Genomic DNA, 18,408 nt, shown 5'->3' with positions numbered 1-18,408 from the left:
GGGTCTGTACTATATGGAAGCAAATCGTTACCAAAATTCAAATGCAAATGCATTTCCAGAAATGCATTTGCATTTTAAGAATGTGGCTGCATTATTTGACTCATAAATGAAATAAGTAATCAATCATCCTATTTGCATTTTAATTTTCTTCTTCAAGAGTGCTCAATCTTTCACTTAATTAAAATGAAAAAGAAATAGACATTTGAGATTTAATTTTCAAAACATGCCCCAGCAAATAGATACCAAAATTCAATTTGAAATGTAAAATTTGAAAATTCAAATGCATTTCCAGAAATGCATTTTCATTTTAAGAACGTGGCTGCAAAATCGTGACCACAATTCAAATTCAAATGCATTTCCAGAAATGCATTTTCATTTTCAAGAACGTGGCTGCAAAATCGTGACCACAATTCAAATTCAAATGCATTTCCAGAAATGCATTTTCATTTTAAGAACGTGGCTGCAAAATCGTGACCACAATTCAAATTCAAATGCATTTCCAGAAATGCAAAATGAACGAAAAAGCATTCTGAGCGGCGCAGCAGAGTGACGTCAGTAGCCGCTCTTCTTCAGCTCCCTGCTGACCGAGCTACCCATCTTGTTCGGTAGGGGGCGGTGTGCACATTGCATTACATGGCAAATTGATTGAATTGCCGGGTCTTTAGAGGACGCATCATGGCGCTCCTTCAAATTGTTCAAACACTGATAGAATTAGCTAATATGGTAGAAACGAATAATATATCACAGTCTGATGCCCGTGACAGAGTACAACACGTCACAGAGAGCTTGGCTGCATACTCTGCAGTCACAGACGTACACATTAATGACGTTGCCATAGTAAACCTCTCTTCTGTCCTGGAACGGCTGGATGCTGCGGAGCCTCAAATGGGACGAGGACGACCAACCATCCTCATCCCGTTTGAGTCCATAGAAAACTATTTATTAAATGGTTTAAAAATAAAGGAAATAGCGGAGCTGTTCGGCGTAGGCCACCAGACCATCCGTCGGAGGATGCAAAGCAACGGATTGAGGTAACAGACTCCTTATTACTATTATTTGTAAAGGGACCGTGTTCACAACTAAACATAGGCTATTTGTTGCCATTTGATGCTTTGTGCCAAAGTTATAACCTGATCACTGTGATGTCATAAGGGATACAGTATAGTGAGCTGATAATTATTGAAATAACTCCCAACAGGGGAATGGTTTCATTCTTGAATACTCTTAATCGAGTATTCAAGAGAGCTGTGTTTTAAGAATAATGAATAGGATACATAATATTTTAGCCAAAGTTATTGTTAATTTACCATTAACAAAACGTGGACGTGATTTATTTAGTTGACCATGTCAACTCTGCAATGTGCAAGCAACCACACAGAGTTCCCAAGTTGTGCACCCGACTTCAGTAGGTTCATGTGCACTATCCCCCTTGGAAACTTGACTATGTGACCACAGCAGCATAATGTGATGATAGTGGCAAACACACAATAAGCTAAAAAAAATCACATCAAAATGACTGCTGTGAAAATGGTCAATACAAAAATAATTAAAAAAACCCATCTTTCTTACTCTTGCCAAGATAATTCTCAGAAATTGTTTTTTGTTTGTTTAGAATGTCAGACATGTATTCTGCACTGAGTGAAGAAGAGCTGGATGCAGTCATTGCAGAAATCCACCAAAGTCACCCTAACACAGGATACAGGATGATGAAGTCATTCCTTCATGCCAGGGGACTGCTAGTGCAAAGTAAGTTTAGTATGAAGTTTATCCCCATATGAATGCATTAAGTCCTCTGTAAGCTCAATCAGTGCACATTCTCTCAGTTTGACCTGTTATAATAATAATAATAATAATATAATAAACTTTATTTGTATAACTTTTCTAACAAAAATGTAGTTAAAAGTGCTTTATTTAACAATGATGATTCAAAGATAATAACATGATATAATTAAAATAAGAGAATAAAATAAAAATATAATTATTTAAATATTTCATTAGCATTACCTGTGCTGTGTTAACACTGATTTTTGAAGTGCTTTTAATATTTCATGTAATTTGTCTTTGAAATTTAACGTTTGCTATTGTGGTTGTAGTTACAAGAGTACGTGACTCCTTAAAAAGAGTGGACCCAATTGGGAATGAGGTGCGGGCCGTGGCCAATCGGACACTAAGACGGAGGCAATACTCTGTTCCTGCACCAAATGCAATGTGGCACATAGATGGAAACCACAAATTAATACGGTACATACTTGAACATACGATATATTGACTTTGTTCACCCGCTCCACAACTATTCTTCGTTGTATCCTACTGTTCTTTGTGTCAAATAAGCTGTGTATGAACCTTTTTCAAATTGCTATCTGATACCTTATATATTTTAGAAATGTTTTTTCTTCTTCTTTTCTTTTACCAATAGCTGGAGATTTGTTGTTCATGGTGGAATAGATGGCTTCAGCCGTTTAATTGTTTATCTGTCTGCTGCAACGAACAATCGGGCATCTACTGTGTTGGAGAGCTTCATTGGAGGCATCAACAAATTTGGTTTGCCATCACGTGTGCGCTCTGACAAAGGTGGTGAGAACATTGATGTTGCCCAATTCATGGTGGAACACAGAGGAGAGAACCGGAACTCTCACATTACTGGAAGAAGTGTCCATAACCAGCGGTAAGTTTTCAATAGCACTGTATTATGAGAAAACCATTTCAGGAGAATATAATGTAACAATAGTTATAGGGAAACCTATAAAGGGGTTTTATGTTATTGTTTTAATATTTATTGAAAGAGTTGGCGTATTTCACTCAAATGTGAGTGAAATCATTGCACTGTAGGGCTCTGAAAAATGAGTCAAAAATAGACCTGAACAGTGTGTAAGGGTTACGACAACATTTAGGGACCAGAGAACTACTTTCAAACTTTTTTATTTATTTTATTTCTTCTATTCTATTCACATAATTGTTGGATGTTATGATCTTCTCTCCTCTGAACACTGACATAAAGCTTAAAACATAAAACTTTATAGTGTGTAGTTTGCTTAGTTTGCTTGCATTTTCATACTTTAGGCAATTACTCCACCAAGACCAGGGCCTCATATATAAAACTGTGCATAGGGTCAGATGCGCTGTTCAATTTCCTCATTTATTCAGTCCATACCTCATTCATCAGCGGAGCTTTGCTGTCAGTCACAATATAAATCCTGTCTGGATACAAGTTTGTTACTCAGGACTATCTAAAGTTACCGCTTTTATGCACATCAATCTTTTATTTGAACATCGTTTTTGTCATCAATTCTAATTTTAAATAACTTAATTATGATTTTGTCAATTATAATTCAAAGCAAAAACATTTCATTTTGTTTGTAATTTTTTTCTTTATCGTGTCACTTGCCCTTCCAGGATAGAACGCCTATGGAGAGATGTGTACATCCAAGTCCTGGACCCATTCCATGTTCTCTTTCGAAACCTAGAAAGAGAAGGAATGTTGAATCCTGATGATGAGAGTCATCTTTTTGCACTCCACTGGGCTTTTCTGCCTCAACTACAGAGGCAACTGGCCTTCTTCATGGAATCTTGGAACTGTCATAGCCTGAGAACAGCAGGTAGCCAGTCTCCCTACCAACTTTGGGCATCATTCAGAAACCTTGAGGATCCTGATGAGGTATGTTAAAATGGTTGAGTGTATCATATTAGGAGCCATCATTTCAATTAAACATTAAAAAAACTAAAATGATATGGCTACATTTATTAAAAAAATTAATATGTAAAGGAGTGATCACCTTAAAATAAAAATGTTCCTTGTTAAAACATGTATATTATAGTTGGACCTCAGTTGAAACTTGACTGAAAATTTGGAGTTTGAAATTTTCATTTATGCATGCATACATACATACATTACAAGAAAAGGAATTTGTGAAAGCGAGGGGGACAGCAGCGGACCTGGTCCAGCTCTGCCCATTGGCTCTGCAGTGAACAGCTTCTCAATCAGCGTGCACCTCATTACCATTATTACAATGAGCATCCAGACCAGTCAAAATCTCATGTGTAATCATTTTGAGACAATTACAGAGAGACAGGATATGTTAAAACACCAGGTGATGACTCCTTTAAGCTTAGGAGAAGTGATTGCATAGCTTAACATTTTTAAAACTGTAATTGTATATCTTGAGGTGAAACATTTTAAGATGCCATAGGTTTTGTATTGTGTTGTATCCAAACAAAGCCTCAGTTTTCTGAAACAGTTACAAAGTGTCGTGGGCTGAAAACTGAATAGAACACCCCATTCTAGGCCTATCTAGGGAACTAGATGGAAAACTACCAACTGAACGAGTTTATCTTAAACTATAGGCCACTAAGCATAAAACCTAAATAGCACTACTGATTCCACGATCATGTAAGAGAAATGATTGTGCATCAGAGGTCATAACGAGAACATACAGAGACAATTAGCATACGAAGACAAATATTCCATTGAAGGACCCTGAGTGGGTCCTGCTGACCAGATAGTGAAAGACAGCTAATGAAGACCAGACTTTGAACATCTAGTACAAATAGGCCCAGATTTCTTGAGCAAAGGCTCAAGACGCACTTGTTCCGGGAGTACAACGGTACTTAGGAACGGTTCACTTGACCCGATGTTAGTTTCCTCAAGGATCACAATGACTCTTGCTTAGAGACTTGTTGCTCTTGTGGTTAGTGGTAACTGATTTACATTTTTGTTCTCGCTGTGATATATTGATTTATTACTGTTGCTTGCTTTTTTCCACAGGTACACTTGCACTTATAGCTGTTCATGTTGTTTAATTGTAACTTGTTTAACTACATGCTCTTATGGTTCTTCCCTTTGGCACTTACTTTGGTTGTTCACAATGTGTGCTTCATGTTTTGGCTACTCGCGATGTTTTTTGGCTATCTTGTTGTTATGATCAGTGACCTATGCACTTTGTAAAGCTCTCTCTTGGAAGTCGCTTTGGATAAAAGCGTCTGCTAAATGAATAAATGTAATGTAAATGTAAATTTCTGGGACCGAGGCAAACTGACATACACTGTTTAGATCGATAACTAAAAGTTATTCACACAGGCAGGTTCAAGGTACGAATTATGGGACTGCCTATCAACTATAAATACAGTCTGTTTTTATGATTAGGCTAGGCTCTCTCTGGTGCTGAGAGACCTAACCGAATGTGTTCCCTGTCTTGATCAATAAACAACCTTTGCATCTGAACTTGGACCAGACTCCCCTGCGCTTTATTTTGCAACCTGTTCCGCTAGAAAGCTAGCTACCACAAAGGTTTATGAAATGTGTAATATTCTTAAAATTCCAGTCGTCTTTTATTTGTGTTGAGGTGGAGGCAGACTATGGTATCGATTGGGATGGACCGTACGGCTTTGATGACCTTGGACGTCAAAGGGAACAAGTTGAAGTACCTCAAGTGCAGCTGCAGCGACACCTGACTGAGGAGGACATGGCTAGCTTACCTGACCCCAATGTTCCCTTCTTGGATGCACTGGACATCTACACAGCCACACTACAGCAGTTGATGCAGTGACAGTCTCAGTCTCCCCCTCCCCTTCTCCTATCCAGAACTACAACCACTACTGATATGGCAAGAATCAAACCCAGCATTTTTAAATACCGGTAACAGCATTACAGTCAATTAAGTTCACATGTAAAGGTTATAGTGCATTTTAGTTGCATTCTGGAAGCAAGAAGCACAACATTTTATTTTTATTTTTGAAGTTGTCTTTATTCCACAACCTTAAACATTTGTCAATAAAATATCACACTCCTTAACTGTATGATATTAAAATTTCAACATTATTAAACGGTTTAAGGGGATATTTCCTTATGGAGGTACTTATGTATGATTGACTATACAAATATATTCAACATAGAGAGAGTAGAACTATATTTTTACAGACTGTTGAAAAATAAAGAGAAGCATCACTAAAATTTACAAAAACTACAAACCAGGTGTGGAAATGTGGGAGTTAGGTTTCTCTTACTGCCTACCTCTGCTTTAAAGACAGTTTCTCAGATCAGTCCAAACCCGAACTCTGTAGATCTCATAGATGCTTCCAAGTTTTCTTTGAATGCCTGGTAACTTTGGCACTTCAGTGGGAGTTTCAGCGTTGTGAGGCAGGTTGAGGCGACTGGCAGAGTAATTTCCGGAGATACTTCAACATAAAGGTGCCCTACAAAGACAGTCATACCTTTTTGAAGTTTACCCGAACATCATTAGTCACTGCTTCACTGTAGAAAAATTGGACTTTCTACTGTAAAATAAAACATTGTTTACAAAATGTGATTTTTCACCAATATGTTTCCATAAATATGGACTCAATGTGAATAATTAGCAAAAGCTCTAGGATATGAACAGTGTTCCGAATCCGATCTGTTTTAACATGTATAATCTGACCTTTTTCAATGTAGTCTCTCAAAAAGCCTGTGACCAGGCATGTCTCCTCCATGTTGCTGTGGTCATCCTCATCCTCACTATCTGGCATTGGCCAGATGATCCTTTTCAAGATGGTCTAAGAAGTAAAAACATTTTCAAAGACTATCAATTAAAGGGTATATCAACAGAGTAGAGCTACTTTGCAAATATCACATTTAGAAAAGTACAGGTAGAAAAGGCAACCTTAATTGTATATAAAAATGGAGGCTTGTTATCTGAATGATAGAACTCCAAAATGTTACACTTAAAGCCTTATTCCAGTTTTATAATTACAATGACAATAACCATAATGATATTTATGTAAACAGTCAGCAGTTTCTTATGAGAAGCTAATTACCTGTGAGTCCATCACTTGTTCTGCTGATCTTGGGAAAAGGACCTCGGATAGGGCCGGACGCTCTTTAATCATAGTGACAACACCGCTCTCTTTCAGCCCCCTACGGAGCTGCTTCATTTGTGTTCTTCTCCGTTCAATGACCTACAAAAATAAATAATAAATAAGTTTAAGTATAATTTAGATACAGTTGTTGGTGAAAAAAAGACATTATTACACTAGTGAATCTGTTTTTTTTACAATATACTTAGCATAATTATTTTTGGTTGGACTACTTTTAATGTTTTTTACCCAATAAAAGGGCGGAGAATTAAAACAACGAAATGCAAACATGTAAATCCAGACAAGGAGGTAGCCTAACTAATGGGGGAATTTTGTATATGCTATACATGTGTGTGAGTGTGTGTAAGTGCGTGTACTCTGTATTTATAAGTGCTTGTATATATATGTGGATATTTCAGTGATAATGATATTAATAACAGCAGCAAAGAAAAAAATAAAAATGAATAAAAATAATAGAATAAATAAGAAAAAAATTGAAAAAGTACTTAATTTCATTTATAATTATTCATATACCGCATGCTGTAGGATTTTCTCTGCCAACCACCTCCTGTTGTTATTATTGATGGGAGGAAGATCCCAGCTGAAGGCCAAGTTGTTCACCTCGCATTGTTCCTGTGGGGTCAGTTTTCTCTGACTATCAAGCTGCAATTAATAAAGTAAGGCAATGGTATATCACTTTTATGGTCTATGCTTTTTATGTTAAATACAAAGTAAACATATTTGCATGATAGCATAGGAATAATCAATTCAAGTGAATTTAAATTTGTTTTGTGTCATGACAATAAAACAACTTCAAGTGACACTTACTACAGACACCACATCAACAACATCTGTATCAGGGCAGTCAGCAACCTCAAGTGCAGCAGACTCCTCGTTACTTCCAACAATTAGCTGCAACATTGCTGGACTCAGTCCAGTGAATCGAGGACCTCCATGAATAAAAGAATGTCCTATGGCACGTCCAGCTACTCGGAAAAGGTCTCCATCTATCAGGGCTTTGGAAGTGGATGGGACCTTGTGATCGCCTGTCCCATTGAACAGAAGAGTTCTGGTAGTGTTCTCTGAGTAAAAAAAAAACAAGAAATACAAATAAAAGCTGATTTCTGGTGAGACAGTAGCATTATCCTGAGGTTTTTCAATCGCAGTTCAAGGAAATATCTAGCTCTAATAATGATTTACATAGTGTCACACAAACAGATTATGAGGAGTCAAAATACCAGACATGAGAGAAGACAATTCAGTTAAATAATACAATGCGCCCTCAGTTGTCAATTTGAGATCAATTTTGGTGACCAACCTTTCCAAATCCAACAAGAGCTTTAGGGCCACCTACTCAGAGCCAATTAATCCAACCCCACTACTTCTGTTTGAGGCAAAATTGTATGCTTTTTTTTTACAAACAAAACAATACAATAAACTGTTAAAACTCACCGAAGTCAAGGTCGAAACCAAACTGGATTTTTTCCATTACCATAGATAGGAAATGTCGTTTTACACCATCTCCAATAGCTGCAAATACAAGGAGTTACTCTGTAGACACATAGGAATGTGTATATAATGTAAGGGTCAATTTCAATAGGTGTTATTCCCAGCTCAACTACTTTCCTGAAGGTGTGCCTGATCATGGTTATTGTGACTGCTGCGGTAAGGCACATCTGGATTAATAAATTTGGCATGTAATGTAAGACAGGAAATAAAGGAGCTGCTTTAATCTAAGGAAGTAGTGGAGCAGGGCATTAAGCCTATTCAGCTAGTTAAAAGATTTACTTCAGTTTTAAGTTGTAATCATTTACATTTACTCATTTAGCAGACGCTTTCATCCAAAGCGACTTCCAAGAGAGAGCTTTACAAAGTGCATAGGTCACTGATCATAACACAAGATAGCCAAAAAACATCGCGAGTAGCCAAAACATGAAGCACACATTGTGAACAACCAAAGTAAGTGCCAAAGGGAAGAACCATAAGAGCATGTAGTTAAACAAGTTACAATTAAACAACATGAACCGCTATAAGTGCAAGTGTACCTGTGGAAAAAAGCAAGCAACAGTAATAAAAACAATATATCAAAGCGAGAACACAAATTTAAATCAGTTACCACTAACCACAAGAGCAACAAGTCTCTAAGCAAGAGTCATTGTGATCCTTGAGGAAACTAACATCGGGTCAAGCGAACCATTCCTAAGTACTGTTGTACTCCCGGAACAAGTGCGTCTTGAGCCTTTTCTTGAAGGTGGAGAGAGATATACTATTCATCATATTATTGTACATTTACCTGGGCAGGGAGTTATGCATCTAGCGGCTTTTGTGTTGTTGTTTAAAATGTTCTAAGTCTTTAATCAATCTTCAAAATTCAAAAAACGGCACTGGAACTCGGCAAAGTTTGATGCAAAGGGTTTACATTTATGCATTTAGCAGACACTTTTATCCAAAGCGACTTCCAAGAGAGAGTTTTACAAAAGTGCATAGGTCACTGATCATAACAACGAGACGCCCCAAACATTGCGGGAAGCCAAACATGAAGCATACATTGTGAAAAGCAAATAAGTCCTAAAGGGAAGAACCATAAGAGCATGTAGTTAGACAAGTTACAATTAAACAGCATGAACCTCAAAAGTGCAAGAGTGTACCTGTGGAAGAAGCAAGCAACAATAATATATTTCACGATATTTCAATAATTTAAGACAGTTACAACAAACCAACAAGAGCAACAAGTCTCTCAATAACAGTCATTGTGATCCTGGAAGAAACTAACATCAGGTCCAGCCAATCATTCCTAAGTGCCGTTGTACTCCCGGAACAAGTGCGTCTTGAGCCTTTTCTTGAAGGTGGGGAGACAGTCAGTGTCTCTGATGGAGGTGGGGAGTTGATTCCACCACTGGGGGGCCAGACAGGAGAAGAGCTTGTGTTGGGACCGGGCGGTCTTGAGCGGTGGGACCACCAGGCGGTTGTCTGAATAAGACCGTAGGTGACGGGTGGGGGTGTAAGGCTGCAGGAGAGACTTGATGTAGACGGGTGCAGTCCCGTTCACTGCTCGGAAGGTCAATACCAGGGTCTTGAATCTGATACGGGCCATGATAGTAGCCAGTGGAGAGAGATGAGGAGCGGGGTAACATGGGAGCGTCTGGGTAGATTGTAGACCAGGCGGGCCGCTGCATTCTGAATCCTCTGAAGAGGGCGGGTTGCACATGCTGGGAGACCAGCGAGCAGCGAGTTGCAATAGTCCAACTTGGAGAGGACAAGTGCTTGGACTAGCAGCTGGGTGGAGTGCTCAGACAGGTATCTCCTGATCTTCCGGATGTTGTAGAGGGTGAATCTACACGACCGTGAGACCGCAGCAATGTGGGCCGTGAGGGAGAGCTCGTCGTCCATGGTAACCCCAAGGTTCCTGGCAGAGGATGAAGGGGTCGCCGTCGCAGATCCCAGGGTGATTGAGAGATCATTGAAGACGGAGGGTTTAGCCGGGATGATGAGAAGTTTTGTTTTGGCGAGGTTCGAGGTTTAATCACTGTTCTTGTTACAAATTTTGCAGTAAAACACATTTAATGAAAGATACCTACCAGTCAGTATAACAGAAAATGGGCTTGCCCAGTCAATTCCAGTTTTTTTGTAGAAAGTTAGAATCTCCCTTTCACGATCTTCCTCAGTGGATCCGAGATCAAGCCTGGCAACCAACCCTGGCTTGAGTTCAGCATTGTTAAGCAAGTGACGGGAAAACATGTTGGCTGCCTTGTAAACATCAGGCTCTGTTGTCCACTCTGAAAATCAATTAATTATAAGTGAGGAAAAAGAGTTGATTTTAGACTTTTTAGGACAGCAGCTAAAAGTTCCCTCTATTTTGTAAGGACAACATAAATATCAGTACTTGTATTCATTAACTGTATATGGTTATAAACAATAAGACAGTTGCACCTTTAGAGCTACTACTTAGATTTTCTTCAAGTGGATTTTGGTTGCTTGATGAGCTAGCAGCAGCTGAGGTTCCTGCCTGGGTCTCTTCTGAGCTTCCTGACGGGGTATTCTCAAGGGTTTCTTCAGCAGTTGAATCTGAATAATTTTTTCTTGGAATGATAGCAGGAAATTGTTAATACACTGAAGAAATCTAAAACACCAATAACAGTTCAATGTGTGAGACACTAATAAAATAACAAAACAACATTTTTTGTGTCAACTGATGTTTTAGGAAAATAAAATGTTGTAGGACTTCACAATTTACACCATGTAGATTCATGTATAAACAAGAAATATGTCTCACTTCTCACAACAGTCAATGTGGCCTTGAATCTCAGAGAAGCTAAATATCTCTGCACAGTAGACACATTCCACCATTGGTCCAGTTGTTTGAGGAGTGAGGGTCACACTGGGAGGATCCTAGCATAAATGAGACAATAGTAACATAAATATGCATCATGCAATCAAACAACTTTCTTTACATTAGAGCTTGGTGGATTTTGTACAGACATATTTCAGTTGTGAGGGTTACTGGCTGGGGATTTCCTTGCCAATATTCTATCATACTCCAGAGAATGAAATACTACATACTACTAAAAATACATAATATTACCTGCAGGTCAATATCTTTTTGGAGTGGCCTTATGTAAATCGCAGCTTGTCCCACTCCAAGTTCTTTGTTGCACAGGCCCTCTGGAGTATACCCATTCTGTGGGCAAGGAAGGATTTCCAAGACCTTGGACCTTGTAGAGCCCCGGCTCCGAAGGAGTTGAACCCACCACAGTGCTTTAGTTGTGGAAAGTTCAACTCTAGGTGATCGGAAAAGTCAGATGCACCACAGTATTTATCTGAGAAAAAAAAAAAGTATTATAACCAGTTTGGGGGTCAAATGTAAACATTTGAGCTTTATTACAACATCATGGTGCCTAAGAATTAGCTAGCTGACCAATCTTTGACATTTTAAGTATCACAGCTGAGGCATTGGTCTTACTGACTGATGGCCACACCTGTGGCCTCACAACTGGTCTAAATGTCAATAACCCTCTGCACTTACACTTTCATTTCTTTCTACATTTAGTTCATTTTGTCTTAATTTAGTTTACTTTGTTTCAAGCACATGGCACATTACAGACAGAAGGCAATACACTTGGGTTTAGTTTTATGTCCTTTTGTGTCCAGTTTAGTAGGTCTGTTTTGTCTTTTGTGGGGAAGTTACATCGTTAGTTTGTTCAGTTAACTCACTTTATATTGAGTTTGTATTTCTTTTCTTGCGTTATGTTCTGTTAGGTTGACCTCTTTTATGTGCCCAAAGCTTTATTATATCTTTGTAAAACATTTTTCTTTTGCATTTTTTGGGTAAATAAAACCCCTTTTTTCAGTCAGATATTATGCAATACATACTTGTAGACCTACCTGGGAATGTGATTTTCCTTTCCCCTAAACCTGCCCTTTCAAGTGCTCTTTTTGCTGCTGGGAATGGGGCATCACTGCCCTTTCTTTTAGCCAGGCAGAAGAAAATGTGAGTGTATGTGGTCTTTTTTAATTTTTGGGTCATGGTGGCTGGTGAGGTTGACTTCCGTTGTACACCTCGTGCAGGGTAAGGACTGAACAACCTCAAAACCTCAGCTGGAAGAAATATGGCGGGAAAAGCAGAAGATAAATTGAACTGAATTGAACTTTATTTTGAATATGTTAAAAAGAAACAGAATGAAAAAATAAAATAAGGATAAAGTGTAGTTATACATAAACATACAAACATAAATGGTGAGATAAACATACAGTCCAACAATTCCTTTGATCAATGGATATTTTTTTGCTTAACATTTTAATGCAGAACAGTTGCTCACTGTGATGCGTCCTCTAAAGACCCGGCAATTCAATCAATTTCCCGGCACATTTGCCATGTAATGCAATGTGCACACCGCCCCCTACCGAACAAGATGGGTAGCTCGGTCAGCAGGGAGCTGAAGAAGAGCGGCTACTGACGTCACTCTGCTGCGCCGCTCAGAATGCTTTTTCGTTCATTTTGCATTTCTGGAAATGCATTTGAATTTGAATTGTGGTCACGATTTTGCAGCCACGTTCTTAAAATGAAAATGCATTTCTGGAAATGCATTTGAATTTGAATTGTGGTCACGATTTTGCAGCCACGTCCTTGAAAATGAAAATGCATTTCTGGAAATGCATTTGAATTTGAATTGTGGTCACGATTTTGCAGCCACGTTCTTAAAATGAAAATGCATTTCTGGAAATGCATTTGAATTTGAATTGTGGTCACAATTTTGCAGCCACGTTCTTGAAAATGAAAATGCATTTCTGGAAAAGCATTTGAATTTGAATTGTGGTCACGATTTTGCAGCCACGTTCTTGAAAATGAAAATGCATTTCTGGAAATGCATTTGAATTTGAATTGTGGTCACGATTTTGCAGCCACGTTCTTAAAATGAAAATGCATTTCTGGAAATGCATTTGAATTTGAATTGTGGTCACGATTTTGCAGCCACGTTCTTGAAAATGAAAATGCATTTCTGGAAATGCATTTGAATTTGAATTGTGGTAACGATTTGCTTCCATAGTACTACGCTAGCTATAATGACTTTCACCTTGATATTTTAGCGCGGATGTATACCTAGCCGAATTGCACTGTAGAGGGCGAGAACGAGTCTTTGAACCTGTGTGTATGCCTTGTGTATGAAATTATCACATCAAACGTAACGTGCTAACATGGATGCAGCTATGAAGCCGCCTGGTTTGCTTCAGGGAAAATGTATTTTTAAGAAGCTTCCCAATGGAAACCTCGACAAGAATAAGGTTGTTTGCACCTTGTGCTATGCGGAATTAGTTTACTGTAGGAGTTCTTCCAGTCTCAAATACCACCTAAACGCAAAGCATCCCTTAGCTAATGCGGAAGATGCCGGGCCAAGCACTGATGTAGCGCAGGGGAAGAGTCGTTGTCAAACTATGATGTTTGAGTGCAACCGAGGCAAGCCCGTCAGCACAGCTCTATCAGCCAAGCTAACTAATCTAATAAACAGTTAATAAACACAAGTACATCTTATTGAACATAATTTATTTTCATCACCAATTATATAGAACAGCTTTCTCAAGCAGTTTGTGATGCATTTTGGAAACAGGAGATGAGCCCCTGGTCTAATGCGCCACCTGGCTTGAGAAACCCGTTCTCAAAGACTTACTTTTAGTCATTATTTGGGTAGCACACATATTCTGAATGCCTTCAGTGGAATTCAAATGAGCCATTTTAATCTAGATTAACGCCAAGATTACAGTGAGATTAATCTAGATTAAAAAAATTAATCTATGCCCACCACTACTTTTAACGCTTAAAAATTTATGAAAGTCAATAAGATACTCTTTTCATCACAGTTTTTTCTCCATTTTCAACAGTAAGAAAATATCGCAATGCATAACAATGACAGATATACTTTAACACTTTTTCTCACCATTTTGTTTTTAAAGCACATACCTCTTTTAAAAAATGTGTAAAACCTTCAAGCCATCAAAACAATCGTTTCAACTGCTTTCAGCAAATACACACATTTTCTTCAGGAAATGTACCTTTCTAGTTATTTATTTTTTATTTTTAACTTTTTTTCCGTCGCCTACTCCTTTCACACTGTTTAAGATAGAAACACCGTTCAAACTTCATTTGATAAAGTCTGAACTGCTCTAGTGTGCTATTACTTTTCTCATTGATAACTTTTAAAGTTTTTAAGGTATTAAAGTTTAAAGTGCTAAAACAAATGAATGGGTTTCAATGGTTCAGAATGTTCAAGTCAAATTCAATTGTGACGTCATGAACTGACAGAACTGTTTCTCAGCGCGTCAATTTTTGACACTGTTTAACACTTTCCTGCATGAATATGCAGACTTTTTCAAATAATATACCTGAACTGTTTTGAAGACAATATTTAGGGCTTTCTAATGATGTAAATATTTATATGATCATGTTAGGCAAATCATCCTTTATCAAGACGATTTCACAGAGCCATTCTGACAAAAATCTTCTCCGTCTGCATTACTTTTTTAGAAAACCTCATTTTTAACCACTTTCACTACAAGATAGAGGATATGTTAGAGCGTATGAAATGTCCGTACCTTTGTCGTAAATTCAGAACAGCAGACAAATTTAAGATAGACTATTTTGTTTAAAAGTTATGACCACTGAAGTGATGAGTGCGATAACGCTATTCTAATCTAGCGCGATGGCTCTCCATAACTAAAAACGGTTCTACTTTTTTCCACAATCGACCAAATTGGCCAAACAAGGTATGTACATTGATATTAAAGTGTACATAATCTAGCTAGATTATTTTTCTTTAAGAAAGTTTCACAGAAATCTGCAAAAATCGAGGCTCAACACTGTCATAGCCGACTGTCACGAACAGCCAAACCGGGGTCACGAAAGGTTTACTGCAGCTGGCATTACTACGAACAAAAGCTTCGTAACTGAAAAGTTTTTACTTTTAGTTGATGTTATTGAACACAGACGTTAAGAAACTTGTCTTTACTCTAAATATCTTCTCTGTTTTCAATTTGAAGCAGTAAATCTAACACATTAGGAATTCTCCCACGACATCCGCTCGCTCTGCTTTGACAAATATGTTTTCTCAGTCCACCATACATTAGACGAGCTAATTTTCGAGCACTTTCAATACAAGATACAGGCCATGTTAGAGTTGATATATATATACATAATTGTGTGGGCAATGTAGAACAGCAGACAGATTTGAAATATGATCTTTTGTTTTAAAGTTCTGGTCATTCTAGTGACAAGTGCTTACAACTCCAGCTACGACTGTCATCATACAGTACTGTACTAGCTGCCATAGAACGGCGAAACTAGCTACGTCTATCGTTCGTTACCTACAAACAAATGCTTCGTAACAGTATTGACTTTTTATCGGCGATATTGACAACAGAGGTTAAGGAACTTGTCTTTAATCAAAAGATCGTCTCCGTTTTCAATTTGAAGCAGTATCTACCTTACTGTAGGAAATCTCCCATTGCATCCTCTCTAGCTTCTTCGGCTAAAGATGGACGACAATGACGATGCATGCATTATTCACGCCTACGGTGTTAATACAGTCTGTAAAAATACCACTTTGACACACTTGCAAGAAATGATCCGCTGGCTAGATGTAGCATGATCTTATTTACCACCCACAATAGTTCTGCTTTTTTGCAGCAGCATTCTGAGTTAGAGTAGCTAGCTTTTCCAGTTGCACAACAAAGTCACATAATGTGACGAGATTGAATTCAAAAAACTCACCAGGGACAACGACAACATTGGCAACCCTGCACTATGGATTATTATTTTGATGTCATCTTTAAATTAAGTGTCTGAACAGGACTGGTTGTGCAGGCACACATGATTAGTTTCTCCTTCATCTTGAACCTAAAACCTAGATTCTAGGTTAGAAATGTTGACAATGACCAACAGTTGCTACGTTACAAGAAACAAGGAACCAATCCGATTGGCCAACGCTCTTCGACTGTTCAAACTTTTTTCTGTTTCTACATCTTTCAATTATTAATACTTTTCAGAATGGGTTTTATTCGCCAAGAAACATCACACAGACAAGGAATTTACTGTGGCAGGAAGGTGCACACATTAAACATATAATAATCTTAAATAAGAAGTGTACAAGTCTAACTAATACTAAGGTTTAAAAATGTAAAAGGTTTAGAATTAAATAAAATGGCTCTAACATAACGCTTTAACATTTATGACATGATTTATGAAAGTCGCTTTAACAGTGATGAAAAGATACTCTTTTCATCACTGTTTTTTCTCCATTTTCAACAGTAAGAAAATATTGCAATGCATAACAATGACAGATATACTTTTAACACTTTTTCTCACCATTTTGTTTTTAAAGCACATACCTCTTAAAATTTTTGTAAAACCTTCACTATTCAAGCCATCAAAACAATCGTTTCAACTGCTTTCAGCAAACACACACATTTTCTTTAGGAAATGTACCTTTCTAGTTGGGTGTGCTTTGCCTTCGGCAAGGGCACAACCTTTGTTCTCTCACATATATATTTCTTATAATTTATTTTTGCCCCCCTAAATCTTCGTCAATATTTGGCCTACATAGACAACCTGTGTCAAAAGTTTTGTCTTGTTAGCGATTGAGTTGCTTGTATTTTTATTTACGTTCCGTTGCATGGTTTAGGCTCAAGTTAAGTTTTTGTGGCGAAAAGTGAAGCTAACGGTGGCTAATTTGCTAGCCACAGTCACTGACGGTACTAACGTCACTACGTCACTAACGTCACGAAAACACGCGTGACTACCTTTGGCAGAACATTCGTTTTGCATCTGTTAACTTGGAGGATAGCTAGGCTAACTATAACTTTACTGCAAGGCAGCTGCAGAAACGCCACAAGCAAAGAGGCCAGGGTGATAACTATTTTCTCATTTTACTTTGTGATGTGAAACACGATTGTGAAATGTAATGTACAATATTAGCTGATATTATTAAGGAAGTAGGCCCACATCTACTTTCGGAAACGGTAGTCTACTATTTCACTGAAGCATTAGCATCATTACAGATTAGCCTCTGTTGCCCGGGCAACACATACTACAGTGGTCTATGATGCATCTGTTTTCAATCGTTAAAATAAACATTCCTCACAAATACATTTTCATTGTAGGATTTTTTATGACATTACATTACAAGTAAACGATTTGTTGGTATTAGATGATTTTCTGTCAGAGGAGGGGCCAAGGAAAGCACCACAATGAAAAGAGTTGACTTTGTTTATTAAGTCGAGCTGCTCGGATCACGTCACCACAACAGGCAGAGTGGTTGGCATGAGTGAGAAAACGTCTCTCAGAAGTCCTTTATATATGGCTGGACTGTACAAATATAGTTACCATTACAACATCTCCTTAAACGGTACTCATTCCACAACTTGATGCACAGAAGAAACCAACACACAGGTGATGCGGTCATCAATCATTGCTTGTACTATTCTCTGCATCTTGCACTTAACCTAAGTTGACCATAGCACATTCCTTGATCTATATGTGTATTGTCCATGGCCTGCTCCGTGACCTCTTGACCACAGCAAGAGACAACCTCACACATGTATAGAAAATCTGCGTATCAGTCCTCCCTTTTCTATCTTTGGAAATGGTTTTACCATTTTCAACACACGAATCACTGTACAAATGTCTGAGAAGCCTGCACCGTTTAAATCACACTGGAATCCAATTGAATTCCCATCACAATTATCAATGATGCATGAGTTATCAGTCACCCGTAATCTATACTCGCACAAACAAAACCTCACTCCACACTTGACAAAGAATGAGTAAAAGATCATGCGGCTAATCTACTCTACACTTCACACTTAGACAATCACTTGGTCAAAACTCCATCAGAGCAAGGATAAAATCACCAAATGTCATCTGTCAGTGTGACAATGCTAAGTTCACAACACTCACATGCTAAATATACATAACTCTCAACACAATTCATTACTACGACTATTCCTTATCACATCATTACATCCCTCACGTAAGGAAGGCTCTGAACTTAAATCATCATTGCACACAAACAAATTTCAAGAAAGAGGATGTCT

The 18,408-nt window shown here is 38.0% G+C and overlaps 2 protein-coding genes across 7 annotated transcripts in view; both read right to left on the bottom strand.

Moving 5' to 3' along the window:
• LOC136942520 (NACHT, LRR and PYD domains-containing protein 3-like) overlaps nucleotides 1-18,408 on the bottom strand; it is a 303,339-nt gene that overhangs the window by 187,343 nt on the left and 97,588 nt on the right. The gene's annotated exons all lie outside the window — the stretch shown is intronic.
• Nucleotides 5,683-8,357, bottom strand: LOC136944970 (uncharacterized). The gene is made up of 6 exons (XM_067238959.1): nucleotides 8,281-8,357; nucleotides 7,657-7,910; nucleotides 7,363-7,491; nucleotides 6,790-6,930; nucleotides 6,414-6,528; nucleotides 5,683-5,693 (listed from the first exon to the last, which is right to left on the bottom strand). The coding sequence occupies exons 1-6, from the start codon at nucleotides 8,321-8,323 to the stop codon at nucleotides 5,683-5,685; spliced, it is 693 nt and encodes a 230-aa protein (XP_067095060.1). The 5' UTR covers nucleotides 8,324-8,357.

This window comes from Osmerus mordax, chromosome 1 (genome assembly GCF_038355195.1).
Source record: "Osmerus mordax isolate fOsmMor3 chromosome 1, fOsmMor3.pri, whole genome shotgun sequence".
Lineage (NCBI taxonomy): Eukaryota > Metazoa > Chordata > Actinopteri > Osmeriformes > Osmeridae > Osmerus > Osmerus mordax.
The sequence above is the reverse complement of the archived record's forward strand: the minus strand, read 5'-3'. Positions and strand labels throughout refer to the sequence as shown.